At 43.9% G+C, this 18552-nt stretch overlaps 1 protein-coding gene across 8 annotated transcripts in view; it reads left to right on the top strand.

The window, feature by feature from the left end:
* Positions 1-9477, top strand: part of tenm3 (teneurin transmembrane protein 3) — a 388426-nt gene extending 378949 nt beyond the window's left edge. For all 8 annotated transcript variants that reach the window (XM_087845866.1, XM_087845865.1, XM_087845867.1 and 5 more), the window contains 9 exons: positions 37-381; positions 1648-1892; positions 1968-2149; positions 2364-2566; positions 3086-3196; positions 3307-3449; positions 3523-3647; positions 5931-6061; positions 7216-9477. In XM_087845866.1, coding sequence (XP_087701992.1) covers positions 37-381; positions 1648-1892; positions 1968-2149; positions 2364-2566; positions 3086-3196; positions 3307-3449; positions 3523-3647; positions 5931-6061; positions 7216-7971 — 2241 coding nt within the window. In that variant the 3' untranslated portion in view covers positions 7972-9477. The remainder of the gene's footprint in view (positions 1-36; positions 382-1647; positions 1893-1967; positions 2150-2363; positions 2567-3085; positions 3197-3306; positions 3450-3522; positions 3648-5930; positions 6062-7215) is intronic.
* Positions 9478-18552: the final 9075 nt, after the last annotated feature.

The following is an 18552-nucleotide window of genomic DNA, read 5'->3' on the forward strand; positions in this document are numbered from 1 at the left end:
CGTTACTGTAACACTTGTTTACATTTGTCTCGTCAGAACAAGCTGGCAGAAATCCTTTACGACTCGACCAGGGTCAGCTTCACATACGACGAGACTGCTGGTGTGCTTAAGACTGTCAACCTGCAGAGCGAAGGCTTCATCTGCTCCATCCGGTACCGCCAAATCGGCCCGCTGGTCGACCGGCAAATATTCCGCTTCAGCGAGGACGGGATGGTGAACGCGCGCTTCGACTACACCTACGACAACAGTTTCAGGGTCACCAGCATGCAGGCTGTAATCAACGAGACGCCGCTGCCCATCGATCTCTATCAGTTTGACGACATATCTGGGAAAGTGGAGCAGTTTGGGAAGTTTGGAGTCATTTATTACGATATCAATCAGGTAATAACGGATCGTCGATACTGTTTAAAATAAGCAGCTCAGATTCTAGTAATATGGAAAAAAACAGACATTAGAGTGATCGTTTAAACTCTGTTCTTCCAAAAGATATTCCCTTTTTGGTCTTTTGATGGTGGCGGAGAGCACCATTCCTAAATCTAGTGACTGGCAAGGCCATATCATATGAGTAACATCATTTTCATTCACATCAAACCGAACGATGATTCCTGGAAGAGACCGAAGGGACACCCAAATCATGTTATCACCCCCGCTGCAGGACACATCAGTTAGATCCTTTCAGGGACACTGACGCCTAAAATATTTCCACTGATGAGACAAAACTTTGGACGTCTCCAAGAGGAAGAAGACGAGTGGGATAAGTGCATTAATCAGTGATTGATTGGTAAATGGGCAATAAATTAGACATTTTGGCGAATGTGAGGCAGTGTCTTATGGCAGCAGAGATCACGAAAACATTTTGAAACAGTTTTTGTGGATCTTCATTTCGTAGTTGAGAGTTTATAGCACAGGTTAGGCTGAGGTAGCTGGACATTTCAGGTCTCGCTGTGGTGACAAGGATATATTTCAGATATCTTAATTCTCCATATCAGCTTGTTTATTGTGACCTCTCAGTATTGCAGCTATTTGTGGAAGTTTCTTGAAGCCTTGAAGTTAAACTGGCAGCAGACGAGCTAATATTTAAAGAGTGAGCTAACATCCTTTCAGATCCTGAGAGTTTGAGCACCCACAGTTACATTTAACCACTATTATGCTTCTGGACACAGTGTTATGATAATAATAATAATGGATTGGATTTATAAAGCGCTTTACAATGTCATTATTCATTCACTCTCACATTCACACACTGGTGGAGGCTACGGTTGTAGCCACAGCTGCCCTGGAGCAGACTGACAGAAGCGAGGCTGCCATATTGCGCCGTCGGCCCCTCTGACCATCACCAGTAGGCGGTAGGCGACCTTCCGGTTACAGATACGCTTCCCCTGAGCCACGGTCGCCCCTGACTGTTAGTCACGCAGGTGTGATTTATGTGTGTCAGATGCAGCAGATGTTCTTCCCTCATCAAATGACATTTTCTCCACCCACAGCTGGAGGTTGTGTTTGTGTCTCCAAAGCAATGAAACAAAAACCCCCCTGAGGCAGGGTGGGGCTGTTCAGATGTCAGGGGCAGTTTTTGTTGTGTGTCTGCTGAAGTGTGATCAGCAGGGCTTCGGGTCACTGCTGTAACAGTCGATCTTCTGTCATTCCCAGATCATCTCCACAGCAGTGATGACCTACACAAAGCACTTCGACCAGCACGGCCGCATTAAGGAGATCCAGTATGAGATCTTCAGGTCGCTGATGTACTGGATCACCATTCAGTATGACAACATGGGCCGAGTGACGAAGCGAGAAATCAAGATCGGGCCGTTTGCTAACACGACCAAATATGGTTACGAGTACGATGTGGACGGACAGCTGCAGACCGTCTCCCTCAATGAGAAGATGATGTGGAGGTAGGATCACAGCATTAAAGACAGAAAACACTGATGCCAAATAATAATCACCGATTATACTTTCTGTCCTTTCAGATATAATTACGATCTGAACGGGAATCTGCATCTGCTGAACCCCGGGAACAGCGGGCGTTTAACGCCTCTGCGCTACGACCTGAGGGACAGAATCACTCGGCTGGGAGACGTTCAGTATAGGCTGGACGAAGACGGCTTCCTCCGACAGAGAGGAGCTGAGATATTTGAATACAACTCCAAAGGTTTGCACAGTTTGACCAACAGACGCAACAAAGTGGCGCAGTAGTGTTCATCCTCTCGACGTTGACTGTGCTTAAACAGTTTAAATGATTACCCAAATCAGACGTGTAGGAAAATGTAATAATCAAGACAGAAGTTTACAGATTGTGCCGTAGAGCACCTGATCACATCCTGAGGGCAAAGTTCACTCTAAAGGCTTATTTTTTTTTACAACAGGCCTACTAGTTCGTGTCTACAGCAAAGCAGCCAGCTGGACCATCCAGTACCGTTATGACGGCTTGGGTCGGCGAGTAGCGTCTAGGAACAGCCTGGGCCAGCACCTGCAGTTCTTCTACGCGGACCTGAACTATCCCACCAGGATAACCCACGTCTACAACCACTCCAGCTCAGAGATCACGTCCTTTTACTACGATCTGCAGGTACCACACTGAAGGAGTCGTGTGGCTCGCGGCGGTGCTTTGGCTAAAGTTAGAAGGTGGTTAAAAACTTTGCTTTGTCTCGTGCTCGAAGCAGGCAAGACACCGAGTGCTGTGCTTTTGATGCACGACAGTCTGGTTACAGCAGGTTTCTCTCCAGTGAGCATATGGAAACAAGACAGAGAGCGGTTTCTCCCTGTGATATATTTAGTTATTCTGCTAAAGCTAACGGTGCATCTATAACAGCTGACCGTGTTTACATATCTTTGTGACCAACAGCCGTTAAGGGGACAAAATCCCAGTTTTCAGACTCAAACTGTGGTTTTAGTGTCAGGGTAACACTTCGGTCATAGTTGGGTTTAGGCATTCGTTTTTCATGGCTGGGGTTAGCGGCGTGATCTCCACAACGATGTGAAAACACGGTGTGTGTGCAGCCTCATTATTTAGATCAGTTGTTCATTTACAGAACTGCATGATAGCAGGTTTTTGTTGTTAGATCCAATGCTGGTTATTTTTGCACAGGGCCATGTGTTTGCCATGGAGATCAGCAGCGGGGAAGAGTTTTATATTGCATGTGACAACACTGGGACTCCACTGGCTGTGTTCAGCAACAACGGGCTCCTGCTTAAACAGGTACGCATGTTAGTCCTGCTGAAAGGCTTCAGCGTGTGACTGTATTTATCTGACCTGCCTGTTTCTCCATCTCTGATGCGATTAACAGATCTTTGTGTGTCTGTGTGTAGGTGCAATACACAGCGTATGGTGAAGTTTACTTTGATTCCAACCCCGACTTCGTGTTGGTAATTGGTTTCCATGGAGGTCTGTATGATCCTCTGACGCGGTTGCTTCATTTCGGAGACAGAGATTATGACATTCCTGCGGGGAGGTAGGCGGTCTGACAGCACAAGTGTAACAGGTGACTGTGATGGTGTCGAGCATGAGCATGTCTGTGTTTTAAGGTGGACCACTCCTGACATCAGCACGTGGACACGTGTTGGTAAGGACCCTCAGCCCTTTAACCTGTACATGTTCCAGGGTAACAACCCCATCAGCAAGATCCACCAGGTCAAAGAATATGTGACAGGTAAAGGAGCACAGCCGCTTTGTTTCTACGTTTTCAGTCCATGTGTGTATCATCTGTTGCTTTAAGGTCACATAACCCGTGGGATAATTCCTGCTACACTACTCGAGAAATCATTTTCATTTCATCAGATAAATAATAAGTCAAGTTTATTTATAAAGCACTCCTCAGTTAAATGAAGAAAGTTAACCCTGGAAGTCCCAGGCTTTTCTAACCCAAGTCAGCCAAGTGGAAGCTAAATCGGCTAGTCTTTTAGCATCAATTCATATGTAATTTAGGTTGTTACTTGAGAAGTGGGGGAGTGGGGGTGTGTGAATGATTGCTGATTTCTAACTGCCAACTGCCTTTTTGTTAGTGTGGGGGGGTGGGGAGCTGCTAAAAGCTGTGAACTTCCTTTTGTGTTGAGGTCAATGAAATTGTCATCTTGCGGGCTTTACTAGGCTGCTGGTCAGCAAACCTGGGAAACCCACAGTATAACCCTAACCCTGCAGTATATTGCAATTAAACCTGACAAGTTTGGGATCAAGTTTTGGGTGGTATTGATAAAAACAATAAATCCAGGGCTAGGTGTGGAGGGTTGTGTGTTTCAGTGGTCCATTGTGGTGTCAATCAGACCACTGGTCTTTGATAATTATGCTGATTGTGAGTGATTGGAGTTTGCATGTTCTCCCCGTGTTTGCGTGGGTTCCCTCCGGGTACTCCGGCTTCCTCCCACCGTCCAAAGACATGCAGCTTGTGGGGATAGGTTAATTGGATAATCCAAATTGTCACTAGGTGTGAATGTGCGAGTGAATGTGAGTGCGAATGGTTGTCTGTCCCTGTGTGTTGGCCCTGCGACAGACTGGCGACCTGTCCAGGGTGTACCCCGCCTTTCGCCCTATGACAGCTGGGATAGGCTCCAGCGCCCCCCGTGACCCTGAAAAGGATAAGCAGAAGCGAATGGATGGATGGATGGATGTGAGTGATTGCTGAAAATGTTGAAATGTGATGTAATAGCAATAATCAAGTTAAGACACAGAAGCAGACGTTCCTGAGATATTTAAAAGTACAATAGTTTCTCCTCTGTGGAAGCAGCTGGACCAGGTGACCCTGAATCCTCGCTTAGTTATGCTGCAGTAGACGAGACGTTTTTTTCTGAATTCACCCTATTTCACCATGTGTTCATACACCATGTGTTCATACACCTCTCTGCTTTAATCCCAGCATGTCTTTTGTCTCGTCCCCCCCACCCCCACCCCCACCCCCCCCACCCCACCCCCACCCCCGTTGGTCTGGGCAGATGGCTGCCCCACCATGAGTGTGTCAGAAGTTTCTTCCTGTGCAAAGAGAGTTTTTCCTTCTCACAGTCACCAAAGTGATCGCTCATGGGGGTCACCTGATTGTTTCCTCTGGATTATTGTTGTTGTCTTCACTTTATGATATTAAATGCCTTGAGGTAGGGCCGGGCGACATGGCCTGAAATCCATACTGCGGTGTAATTTGAAGCATGTGCAGTAACAGTATATATTACGATATATTCTTCTGTATATATAGATAGATAGATATAGATGTGTGTGTGTGTGTGTGTGTGTGTGTGTGTGTGTGTGTGTGTGTGTGTCAAAATGACTGAACAGTATAAAAATGCTATTTTAAGAACATTTATTGTGCAAAACTTTTTTTTTTATTCTAAATTATAAAACTTTTCAAATAATTGTTACAATGTAACAGATCTTTTTCCAAACAATGTAACAGAAAATTCTTAAATAACAAATAAATGAAGATAAATGCACCAACATTTTTGAATACAGTGAAAAGTCAAATATCTGCTGTGTCGGGCCGCCGTGTTTCTTTCCACTGGACTGACGGGCGTTTGTGGAAGGTGCAGTTTTTGGCTCCAACACGGGCTTTGAAGTGATAAAACACATGACTTGTATTCCGTCTCTTCACCATTACTGTCAGATGATATTTTTCTGCTCAACATCCGACTGCTTAAACCCAAACCAGGTCCACATGACCAACGCCACACCGCTCTTCTTTATAAGCTCCTTGCTTGCATGACACCATCAACATGTGCTCGTGGTAGAGCGGTATAGTAAAAATTCATATTGTTTCTACCGTTCATACTGCCCACCCCTACCTTGAGGCCCTATATGAGTAAAATCAAATAGAATCGATATGTTTTAAACACCAACAGAGGTTTGTCAGTTTATCTGAAGGCATAAAAATAGTCCCTCTGATACAGAATGATTGCATTGTTGTTTCTGTTTCTCAGTGTCTTTTATAAATATCACTGTTTCCACTCTGCAGATATCAACATCTGGTTGGTCACATTTGGCTTTCATCTCCATAATGCAATCCCAGGATTCCCTATTCCGAAGTTTGACCTGATACAGCCATCACTGGAGATGAAGAAGAGCCAGCTGTGGGATGACCTGCCCGTACGTATGCTCAGATAAACTATGGAGGAACACCACACCGATCAGTCACAGCCCAGTCACAGTGTGTCAAAGCAACAGTGGTTACATTTGTGCAAAATTCATTTTTGCTTGTAATACAAACCATCATTTTTTCTTAAAACTAAACAAGTCGTTTTATTGTCTTGATCTTAACAAACAGTGTTAGAAAAAAATTAATTAAATTGAATAAATCGAATGGGCGTCATCAGTCGTACATATCAGGTCCTCATGTTTTCTCCAGTGATGTAACCTGGCCTGGACGTACTTCTTAAACATTTTTCTTTGACTTTTCAGCACAAGAAAGAAACTCTAACAAGCATAATGCAGCTCCTCGGGGATCTGGAGCTCGTATGGTAGCTCAGTGGCCAGCACTGACGACGGGTTTAGAATCGTGCCATCAGCGAGTCGGTGGCTAATCCAGTCACTGAATGATATTTGTAAATGGAATAAATGATGTAACTGCATCAACCACGTCTGGGGTGGTTCGTTCGGTGCTCTTGTCACTGTTGCTGATGGCCACATACGAGACACCTTAATAGTTACTCATTTATATATAGTCATGCAAACATGACGTTGACAAGGAACAGAAGATAACAGAACGAGAAGAAACGAGGAATAAATTAATAGGAAGTTATTAGTGAGACACATCAGTAAAGGAGGATATCTACACGCGTTGTCGGGTCATCAGTAATCATACACACACTGAGAGTGAGAAAAAGGCGCCGACATAGAGACACTGACGTTAACTCGGCAACGACAGAAATAGAAGTGGCCGTTTCAAGAGAGAAACTGAAAGAGGAAAAGAGGAAAGAAGCAGCAGAGACTTCATGCTGTCTTCCTCCCTCAGCCTCAGTCGAGCTTTCTTCCTGTTAAAAGGGAGTTTTTCCTTCCCACCATCACCAAGTGTTTGCTCTCTATGACCCGAAACACGACTTCTCTCTATTTGTCTTTATTATTGTCGGGTTTTTACTTGATCATATAAAGCGTTGTTGTGATTTCACGCTACATAAATCAAATTGAATTGAACGACTTGGAGCAGCAACTCTGGGAATGATCGATTGAGTCCACACAGCTAGATCAGCAGACAATAATCTCGAGTCATATTTTCAGACGCCTTTTCTGCTTTTTCTCCACAGTCTATCTCCGGCGTCCAGCAGGAAGTGACCCGTCAGTCTCAGGCCTTTCTGTCGTTTGAGCGCATGCCAGAAATCCAGCTCAGTCGGCGACATTCAGACCACAACAAGCCTTGGCTGTGGTTTGCCACTGTCAAGTCTCTGATAGGAAAGGGAGTGATGCTCGCCGTGATCCAAGGGCGCGTTGTGACCAGCGCTCTAAACATCGCCAACGAGGACTGCATCAAGGTGGCTGCTGTCCTAAATAACGCCTTTTACCTCGAGGGCTTGCATTTCACAGTGGAGGGAAGAGACACGCACTACTTCATCAAGACCAGCCTGCCTGAGAACGACCTCAGCGCACTGCGGCTCACCTCGGGCAGGAAGTCACTAGAAAACGGAGTAAACGTCACAGTATCCCAGTCCACGACAGTCATGAACGGGAGAACGCGGCGTTTTGCTGATGTGGAGCTCCAGTACGGCGCCCTGACGCTTCACGTGCGTTACGGGACGACGCTGGATGAGGAGAAAGCGCGAATCCTGGAACAAGCGAGGCAGAGGGCGCTGTCGAGCGCCTGGGCGCGCGAACAACAGCGAGTGAGAGACGGAGAAGAAGGAGTACGGCTATGGACGGAGGGAGAAAAGAGGCAGCTGCTGAGCAGCGGGAAGGTTTTGGGCTACGACGGATACTACGTACTGTCTATAGAGCAGTACCCCGAGCTAGCCGACAGCGCGAACAACATCCAGTTCCTACGGCAGAGTGAGATAGGGAGGAGGTAACACGGCATTAACAGCATCCAACGATCCCGCTGACTGTCAGAGACTAACAAAAGCTTTTCAAAAATGGATGTCACAGACTGAACCAAGCCACTGAAGAGATCCCGCGATCCCTTTTTCTGGGATCAAAATGTTAAAGTGGGATTTCTAGACTGATGATGTAACAATCAACCAGTGCAGCTGACCCACGGCTGCAGCTCGACGGTCTGCAAACTTCCTTTTTTCGGTCATGTTCTTTTTCTCTATCTCGCTTTCTCTTTTTTTCACCCGGTCGCCCGCCTTCGAACAGCTTGCACGCATGACCCCTCATCCCCGCCGCCTTTCGTGAAAGGTGGGGGCTATAACCCGACTGCTATATTTGTTTGCTGTCTAGCTATCAAACAGTGGGATGTAGAGACTCGTTCAAGCGGCCGACTGAGGATTTTACAGCTACATGAGCTTACAGGCGTCTCAACAGCTGGTAACTGTCGGTGTAATCGCCACCTGTGCATCCCTAAGAGATGTAGCAGGCGTCACGTCTCTGTTTGGAGCCACGTCTGTCGGCTCTGTCGTGGAGTGGATCCCCCGTCGTGGACTCTCTAAGAAGGACAGGCACAAAAATTCAACTTTGTATGAAAGCTGAAAAAAATAAACTGATTTTGAGTTTCTTTCTTTATATAAACTTGCTGTTGCTTCAGACAAAAAGGGTATATGAAAATTAACAAAAACATTTTTACATAGTATTACTTATACCACTATTACTACTTTTACTGCACCGTCACCACTGGAATGGACCATTTATGACCTGAACGAAGACAAACTTTGATTTGTGTTTTTACTTAAAAGCCACTTCTTCTCATTCTGCGCTCTAACAGGTTCTACAGATTTAGAGAGACCACAGTCAAACTGACGTGAAGAAGCAGGGCGGCTGTAGGGCCACCGCTGTGTTTGAGTGGATGTACATTGGTCCCCTGGCTGCCCAGGTCTTACTCACTTTGACAAAATGTGACTCGGCCTATAACAAATAGACTTGTGCTTTTCTCAGTCACAGGTAGTAGTATTGCTTGCAATAGAAACATGTTATCATGGCTTTGGGTGGGGGGGGTGGGGGACAGGATTGCTGTGAGTAGTAACAAATCGTTGCTTCTCCTTTATTTTTGCTTGTTTATCTTTAAAGGGACAGTGCATTGCCATCAGTGACATTAACGAGTAACAGTAATAGATCAAAGATCAATGTGGATGTTTACTCATTGATTGTGGGTCTCTGTGCTCCTTTAGAGTTTCCATTGTGCGTATGTGTGTTTGAAAAGTAACTTTAGTCATTTGGAAGAGCAGGAACTTTCCACAGAGAGTTAACCTCATATGCTACGATCTTTTTTTTCAACAACAGTTATGACGAGTTGACAATGTTTTATGGTTTATCTTTTTCTTTATTTCGGAGGTTGATGAATTCCACTTATACGTACATCAATATTAGTCTCAGAGAAAGTAATTTATGTACAGTGTTTCTACAGTAAAGAATAAAATACATTGAAACTAACGTCTTTTTTGCTGTTTGTTCTTCACTTTCACTGCTAGCAGCGATAAGAAAAAACTGATTTACTCAAGTGCTTTTTATTGGCAACATCTGAAAACATTGTTTAATAATGAAGCCTGGGATGGGGTAGGATTTTCTACAAAAGATGTCATTGAAAATCAAATCCACTAATCACCAACACCAAGAAACATCCAGCTCCCAACACAAACACAAACTGTACACAAGGACCAAACAAACTACATGCAGGTAGTGTTTGTCAAGCAAATGCAAAACAAGAAGACCGTCAAGGGCTACGTTCAGACTGCAAGCAAAAGCGCATCAAATCCGAGTTTTTTGACCCTATGCGACCCATATCCCATCATGGTCTGACAGTGTGAACGGCACAAATCCGATATTTTCAGCGTGAACACTTCCTGGCCATCCCGTGTAGATGTCAGTGAAACTGTTGGGAAGACAACGTTGGAGAAACGTGAACATTTTCTTTGTACTGTATAATCTGCAGATTCTGACAGAAATCTGCAACTATCCTTTGAAGCAGCGCTCCTCTAAAACAGTAATAAGGATCATTATTAGGTTATTTACATTATTATGTAAATAACAAAATAACTTAAAGCAAAAATTGGGAAATGTGAAGTCCGAAGTCTTTATATTAAGGGCCATCAGTCAAACATACTGTTGCTCTGGGTCTAAACAGAGCGCGTTGTGTGTGACGTCTTCTTTTGCGCATGCGGGCGCTTTGAGCGTTCACACTAGAGCGCGTTTGCTGTCGCATTTTATTTGTAGTGTGAACGAGCAGACAAGAAAATCGGATTTGATCAAAAAATCGGAATTGAGCATCAAGACCTGCAGAGTGAACGTAGCCTAAGTCAACTCAGAAAGACCGGAACATTGTAATGGGTGCTGACCCAGCTCTTCTTCTCCTTCTAAGGTTCATCACCATCTCAGTGGCCTCATGTGTGTTCAAAAGCAGATTATTCCTTCCAGACCACTGCAGAAAATAATTTCAGTACGTCGTGCTTTGTGCTCCTCTTCCCGTCCATCAGTAATACATCCAACCACTGCATCTACTCCGGTCATGAGCTGAGCTTTACAAGGTAAAAAGGAATGGAGACAGAACAGTCCCTATGGACCTCCTGCAGTGCACAAATCTGACAGAGCACTGCCCAATTACAGTCTGTCTATAAGGTTGTTGGTAATCCATGAAGTGGTGCATGTGTTTCCTGACGTTCCCGTATCTTCACTCTCAGCAGCAGCTTCTGAACTGTGAAAAATGCCCCAAGGTTATCCTCACCTGTTAACAGTGCTGGGCAAGCCGAACGGTTGTTTGCTCGTGTGCATTGTGCAAACTGTTACTGGTTCTGCTTTCACTGCTCTGAGATCAGTTACAATCTGCACTTCGTGTTTAAAATGAATCATTTTTCAATAACTCTTAGTATTAAAAATGCTTTTCCAGGGAGCAGGTCTCCAAAATGACAAATATGCATATCATACATTTCATTCTTCAGTTTTGTGATTACATATGTTTTATTTTGCATCATTGTGAAATACAAACATATATAACTATATACCATTCAGAAATTGTTTCTAGTTTTCTGTTTTTAGGTGAATTCTTTTATTCAGTATGCACAAAATGTGTGACTTTATTGGACGGCTTGTTTGTGTGGAACTACTGAAAAACTGAATGTGTTTAAGAATCTTAATTCTATAACTGTTAGTGCTGACATTCACTCACAGTTCCAAAATAAATACGCCTCATTTTATTTATTGTTTTAAATATTAGTGAGGAAGGATTAGGGTCTCGGCTGTCTGAGGTAGGGGTGGTCAGGGGAAACTTCAACTTCTTTCTACCCCACATGACAGTAATTATAAGCAGTTATGCTAACATTAGCTAAGATGAGAGCCAATGAATAAAGCTCATCTGGCCATTTGGAACTGGAACATCAGGGTCGTCAACGTCAGCAGGGTATTGGTTGATCCTTTTAGAGATCTTTGGCAGAAGTGACTCTGGACTGATACACCACAGATATACCACAGGCTCCATAAAGGATGACAAACCAGGTTTGAATCGGAGTCCAGATGATCTGCAACAGATCAGATCCAGTGATTTTCCAGGTCATCTGCCCGGGTCTCATTCAGATGAGTTCATGTAACAGTTCATCTGGCACAGATTCATTTTGGATCCATTCACGTTGGCTTGTTGCTGTTTTTGGTGCTTCAAACAGCTGATAGCAACACTAGCTGATATTATCTCTGCTAATGTTAGGCTGGTGTGTTATATATAAAAAATCAAATCACACTTTTGATAAACAGTTTGATTATATTTTAAATCTAAAATATACAAGAATTAAAATGTGCCAACATAAAGCAGCTGCTCTCCTTTCATGTTGGACAGCACTGTCCTAAAACTCCTCCTCAGTCCTTTGCATTACTGGCCCCTTGTGGCCTCAGTCGGACGTTGCGAGCTGCGCTTATTTTAATCTGACTGGAGACTGCATTCCTCCCTGCCATGCAGGCGTGTCCGTCTCCCCGCCTGTGCCCTAAACACACTGTTTCCTCTTTTACCTGTGTTACTTTTGATGGCCTAAGCACAATTTTCCAGTAATACCGAGGTGTTCGTAGTGTTGCTTATTTTCCTAAAGCAGAGGTATGAAAAACTTGTCAGTGGCAGCTAAGATTAAATCGTTTTTGGTGTTGACCGATGTGACTACAGATCACTGAGTAGGTAGTAGTGGAAAAGAGCAATAAGAGATTTCTTCACAAAACTTTGACTTTTGTAGTTTCAATTTTTTTGATAGTTTTATGGTCAGTTTCACCTGTTAAAATATAAAAACTTAATTTTAAGTTTAAGCAAAGCAGATTAACTTTACAGTCAGTTTGGTAAAAGAACTGGTTTTTATATTAAAGCGCTTTCTACTTCACCTGAGCGCTATATAGGTGCTTTCTATCTAACACTCATATGCATTCCTACTCCAATGGATGCATGGGAGAGCAACTTGGGGTTAGCATCTTGCCCACGCAGACTGGGATTGAACCACAAAGCACTGAGCCGATACTCCTGACACATACGGGATCACTACAGGTTTTCGCTTGTCCTTCTCTCCTGGATCAGCTGGAGCTTTCTTTAGGAGCCTTCCCAGCTTTGACAAAAGTCCGGCTGGGATAACCACATTTACTCAGGGCCTTCTTGATGTTCTTCTGCCTCCCTGGCTGCTGTGTCAGTGGGGATGGTGTTCGCTCTGTGTTGTAGCGTCCTGATGACACCCAGTTTGTGCTCCAGTGGATGATGAGAGTCAAACCTTAAATACTGATCTGTATGTGTAGGTTTACGGTACACATCAGCTTTTAAATGTTCCCCATTACTGATGGAAATCTCGAAGTCTAAGAAGCCTCACCTGACACTTTTTCATATCCTCCCTGGTGAATTTGATGTGTCGGTCCATCGAGTTAATGTGATCAGCGAATTGTGGTACATCCTGAGATTTGATTTTCACCCAGGTGTCATCCACATACCTGAACCAATGACTTGGTGGTGTTCCAGGGTAGATAGCAAAGCCCTCTTTTCCACTTCTTCCATGTACAAATTGGCCACGATGGGTGAAACTGGGAGCCCATGTTTCTGCCTGTAGAACTGACCCTTGCATGTGAAGTAGGTGGAATGAAGACACAGACACAATCGGGCCTAAGGCTACATCTGTCTCCATCTTACAACGCTGTGATTGCAGCCATTCCCCAACTCTCTGTGAATGGTACTCATGGCCTTTGATCAATGATCAGTCGGTGGTTGATCAATGGTCATGACAGTTTGCATATTAATGATCAAGGAGCTGACCTCCCAGCCCATTGTTCCTTCAGTGGTGCTGGTTTCAGTCATTATGCAAATGTGCTGCTTATAAGGTTGGAAACCTGCAGTCAGCTGAGACTGAAGAAGTCACCTGGATGATGATGAAACATCAACCAGAATCAACCTTTTGGGATTTACTTACCTGGATGATTGAACATGCATCAAGAGAAATTAGAAAAGTACAGTCAAATCCTTTCCTTCTATGAGTCTGACTGGCAACAGGTTCGTTTTTAGCATAACAATGATCCCATCATGATAGATTGGCCTCCACAGAGCCCTCATCTAAATGTTATTGAAGCGGTGTGGGAACATCTTAACTGGAATGAAAGTGTTAGGGTTTAAAATGATAAATTAAGGCTGTTTTTATTATTATTGTATACACATCGCATGTGCTCATTTTACGAGTTGGCGCTACGTGTTTTGAGGGTCAAACGTTTAGCGGTATGACTGGACTGAAACATTGAGGATTGTTGTAGAAGCGCTGAGGGTCTTTTTTGCTGCATGTTTACATCACATCAAAATAACAGTTAGAAGGATACTTCCTGGACCAAAGGAGGTCTGAACAGAATTTCCTGGACTAGATAAATAGAATCAGTGGTAGGATAATATTAAATAATCAGGCGGGGAGGCAGTAGCGGTTTTTGATACGGGCGATACGGGCAGTTGCCCGGGGCGGCATCATGGGCATCGGCAAAATAAAATAAAAATAAAAAAATTAAAATTGCTCGTACTCATGCTGCTTGCGGCACAGGGAGGAGAGGGCGGGGCGCGGGGATTCTCTGGTGGCTGGAGCAGCATCTAATAACCAACTCGCAAAATAAAATAAAATAAAAACAAACCAACAAACATGAAAACACCAGACATCATGATACAGACTGATAATTTGCACCGATGTTTTTTTCCCAAATTCTATACGCAAAAAGTGAGCGCGAGAGCCCTCAGTGCACCTGCTCGCTGCTGAAGTCAAAGTAAACTTTATTGTCATCTCCGCTACATACAGTCCAGTATATAGAGAGACGAGACGACGAGGCTCCAATTACAGCAGTGCAAGTAAACAAACAATAAATATAAGAAGAGTAAGAAAATAAATATACACTTTAGGACTCGGGGTAAAGGGATCAATAACAATTTAAAATTTATAAATTTACAGTTTGATGATTTAAAGTCTCACACAACCCGTCGAAAGGGGAGCGGGGTGGGGGTGGGGGGGCTGCTTCCAGATAGAGCGCATTTCATTTATAATGTTGTAAATCCAAGATCATTATGTTTTCATCATGATTTGAATCCTGGGTTGTGTGAAATCCCAGAAATACACCTTAGACAAAGTGAATCTGTGAACTAAGGTGTAGGTGTGTTAGATCATGTTGTGGTGATCCTTGGGTTGAGGGATGGGTGTTCATACTGGAGTGCAAAATTAAAACCAATGTAAGATGGACAAGAAAAGTTTAAAGCCATCAGGTGCTCAGTTTAGAAAAAAGAGAAAAGAGGAGGAGGAGAAACGAGCCAAAGATGCAGGTAAGCAGATGTGTGATTGGATAATGGCAGGTCATCCTGAACCAATCAGAATCAGAATACTTTATTAATCCCTAAGGAAATTATGTGGGTTACAGTTGCTCCAGGAAGAAATGGTAAAAATAGTAACAGTAACAGACTAAACTCCAAACAATACATTATGTTACAGATTTTAATATTAATTAGTTATTGTCAGTTGTTGATTTGTCCTGTTCTCATTGTATGACAAATTATGACGGCTGTTTGGTAGCTGTTTGCATACTATGCATACTCTCTCTCTCCATGTGTGTGTGTGTTTCTCTGGTAAAATTCTGTATGGTTCCGAAAACAGTTTTATGTTAATGTACAATTCTTAATATGTTTTATATGTGTGCCTGTGTGTGTGTGCGGGTGTGTGTGTGTGTGTGTGTGTGTGTGCGGGTGTGTGTGTGTGTGTGTGTGTGTGTGTGTGTGGGTGTGTGTGTGTGTGTGTGTGTGTGTGTGCCTGTGTGTGTGTGTGCCTGTGTGTGTGTGCGGGTGTGTGTGTGTGTGTGTGTGTGTGTGTGTGTGTGTGTGTGTGTGGTGGGGGGGGGGGGGGGGGGGGGGGGGGCAGTGTTTGCCCAGAGCGCCAAACAGGCTAGGACCGCCACTGCGGGGAGGTGTTTCTGTCTCTGTCATTCCAGGAAAAGGTCGGGAGTGAGCAGAGTAGGAGGACATCAGGACTGCTGCGTTGATTCCAGGAAGAAGACAGTCATAATAATAATGTGTTGTTGTTGGTAGAGCTGTTCGATATAATGATATATATCGGATGACGATATAAAAACATCTATCGTTTCATTTTACGCTGTCGTTTGTTTCGTGGTGTCGCCAAATAAACTGTTTACAGCAATATTTTCTCATGGTTTTGATGGTCACTGTAGAGGCTATATTAATTTCTTAAAGTTCTCTCTTTCTCATATATTTAATATAACCACACTACGGACGGACAAGCGCTTGTTTTTATGCGTTGTCATTAGCAACAACGACGGTAAAACCATCGCGTGTCCGCTGGTTTATTTTCCACATAAACCTTTCACAATAAAGCTCAAGATCCTGTTGAGACTTTTCAAAATAAACTGAATCACGTGAAACAGTATGCAGAGTGTTTATGGATGAGAAGCAAAAAGAGTCGTCAGGTGCTAAAAAATAAACCTTAGACTCAAACGTTAGAACAGGCTTTTCCCCGCAGCACGCCGTGTAATAAATACTCACAAAGTAAACGGCGCCGTTACAACTTATGTCTAAAAATGTATAGTTTCATGCTTCGGTTAAAACACTCGACTCCAGCTACAGGACGTGCAGCTGGAAACACTTCACGCAAGTCGAGCTGCCCGAGATTCACAGAATTTACAGAAAATGTTACATGTTTGTGATTTATATCGTTATCAGACGATAGATGTCCTATATCAGGATAAGAGATTGTGGTCATATCACACAGCCCTAGTTGTTGGGATATAAAACTGTATGGCCTGATCCAGGGTCATCCTTTCAGTGAAGACAGACGGCTGTGTGAATGTCAAGAAGCCCGGAGAGAAGCCTTACAGCTGTCATGTAAGATTTCAGGCTGTTTTGGAGAGTAAAGGTGAAAAGAAGGTGACTGGACTCTCAGGTATCTGAAATCTTGTGGTGGTTGGCTGTGGTTTGGGGCAGTGCCAGGGGAGTCTAGTTGGCACGGCTGCCAGCCATCACCTAATCGTGACTTCAATGAGTCAAAATCTCAGTAGGTTAGTGGGACAGGTTATGTGTGATGAAGAGCAGAGCTGCGGCTGACAGCAGGAGTGACTGCAAGCTGACTCAGTGCTGCTGAGGCAGTGTATGCAAGCAATGAAAGAATAAAGTCTGAATTGTCATTGAAGGAGTGTCAGTGTGCATGTGTTGGGTCCCACGGTAGTGATGAGTGGTTTCCCAGCACATGAAGCAATGATGGACTCACAGGGAGGGCGGTTGTTGGCATAGATGGTGGCTACCATCCACCATGAACAGGGGGCAGCGCAGCAGCAGTAGCTGGAGACGCTGCAGGCACGCTCTGAGCCGCACACAGAGGTACTGGTAAACCTGGTAGCTCGGTGTGGGCCCTCGGTACAACTGAGCCTGCAGCGTCTCTGTGCACTGTGCTGTACATTCCCAGTGGTGCATGCTGTCTGGAAGGTCAACTGGTAAATTAGCCGGCCAGTCCGTGGCACCCATTACCATTAATGGAGGTCAGGTTTGAGCGCATTGGTATGAAGCTCATCAGCATATTTTAATAAAGTACACAGGAATATGGCTTTAAACGAGTTCTCGTGTAGTATGCCATGTGATATCCTGAAGCAGTGCTGCTGTGCGGGATATTGGCAAGGAGTGTGATGCAGGTGCTGCTCCAGGTTATCACCTGAGCATCCAAAAAGAGATGCTGACACTCGCACAACGATCTACGTGACTGAACATTAAGCCTGTTTGGACGAGCATGACGACTCCCAGACTGACGAGTGGTGGAGGACCGGATTAAGACCTTAAACTCCATGATTTGTACGTTTATTCATGAGGATGAACGCGATGGGGAACGCTGGTCAGACTGTTGTTTGCAGTGTGGGAGGTGCCCCAGGCCTCTGTGGGACTTTCTCTTTGTTATTGTAGACTCTTTATTTATAATATCTGTTGTTGTTTTTAAGATTGTTCAAAACAATGAAGAGAAGAATGCTCAGTCAACAATCAAACTTGCTGGTGACAGGTAACAACCTTAATGTGTCATCACTTTCAACCACAAACACACACAAAGGCTTCTTCAAAGACTCTTTTTAAAGGAATCAAATATGTAGAACATATACTAGAAGGAACAGAATTTATTTCATTTGACAGACTAGTTACACAATATGGGATCAACAAGAAAAGATTTTTAGAATATCAACAAATTAAATCCATAATAAAAAAGAAATTTAAACCGGGTCAAGTTGAACTACAAACACCATCAAGTGTGGTTCAATTTCTTACTCTTAAAACCCCCAAATTACTATCCAAAATATACAGAATGCTTTCTAAAACAGATGAATCAATATCACTTCCTATTGCAAAATGGGAAGCGGATTTATCAGTTAACTTAGACCAAAACTTCTGGTCTCAGATTTGCTTAAAAACCTTTCATCTAATCAGAAATCCCAGTCTTCAATTAATTCAATACAAAATACTACATAGAGTGCACTATACAGGTCATCGGATGTTCAAGATGGGCTTTGCATCTACCAACAACTGCTCACACTGCCAAACCAATTCACCGGACAATTATATCCACGCTCTTTGGTTCTGTCCACCAGTTCAGAAGTTTTGGCGCGAGATATGTGAAGACTTATCAAAGTGTCTGAAATGTAATGTTCCAACTTCCCCCTTAGTGTGTTTGTTGGGCAGCTTAGATAATGTCACTTCAGAAAAGAATATAGCCCATATGGTTTTCACTGCCCTATGCATCGCCAAGAAAACAGTCCTCATGAACTGGAAAAATGAAAACAATCTTATTTCTAACCAATATAGAAATTATCTATTAGATTACATTAGTCTTGATACAGCCTCTGCCACCACATCAGATCAATCGCTCTGGGCTCCTCTGATCAGCTCCATCACCTAGTGGGGGTGGGGGGTCATATTTTGGTCTCGCCTTCACTGTTGTGATTGGTGTGGGGGTAGGGTCAGGCTTAGGGCGTCAGGGGGTTCCCCGGGAGCATCT

Source organism: Neolamprologus brichardi, chromosome 9 (assembly GCF_056152115.1).
Source record: "Neolamprologus brichardi isolate AB-2024 chromosome 9, ASM5615211v1, whole genome shotgun sequence".
Classification (NCBI taxonomy): Eukaryota; Metazoa; Chordata; class Actinopteri; order Cichliformes; family Cichlidae; genus Neolamprologus; species Neolamprologus brichardi.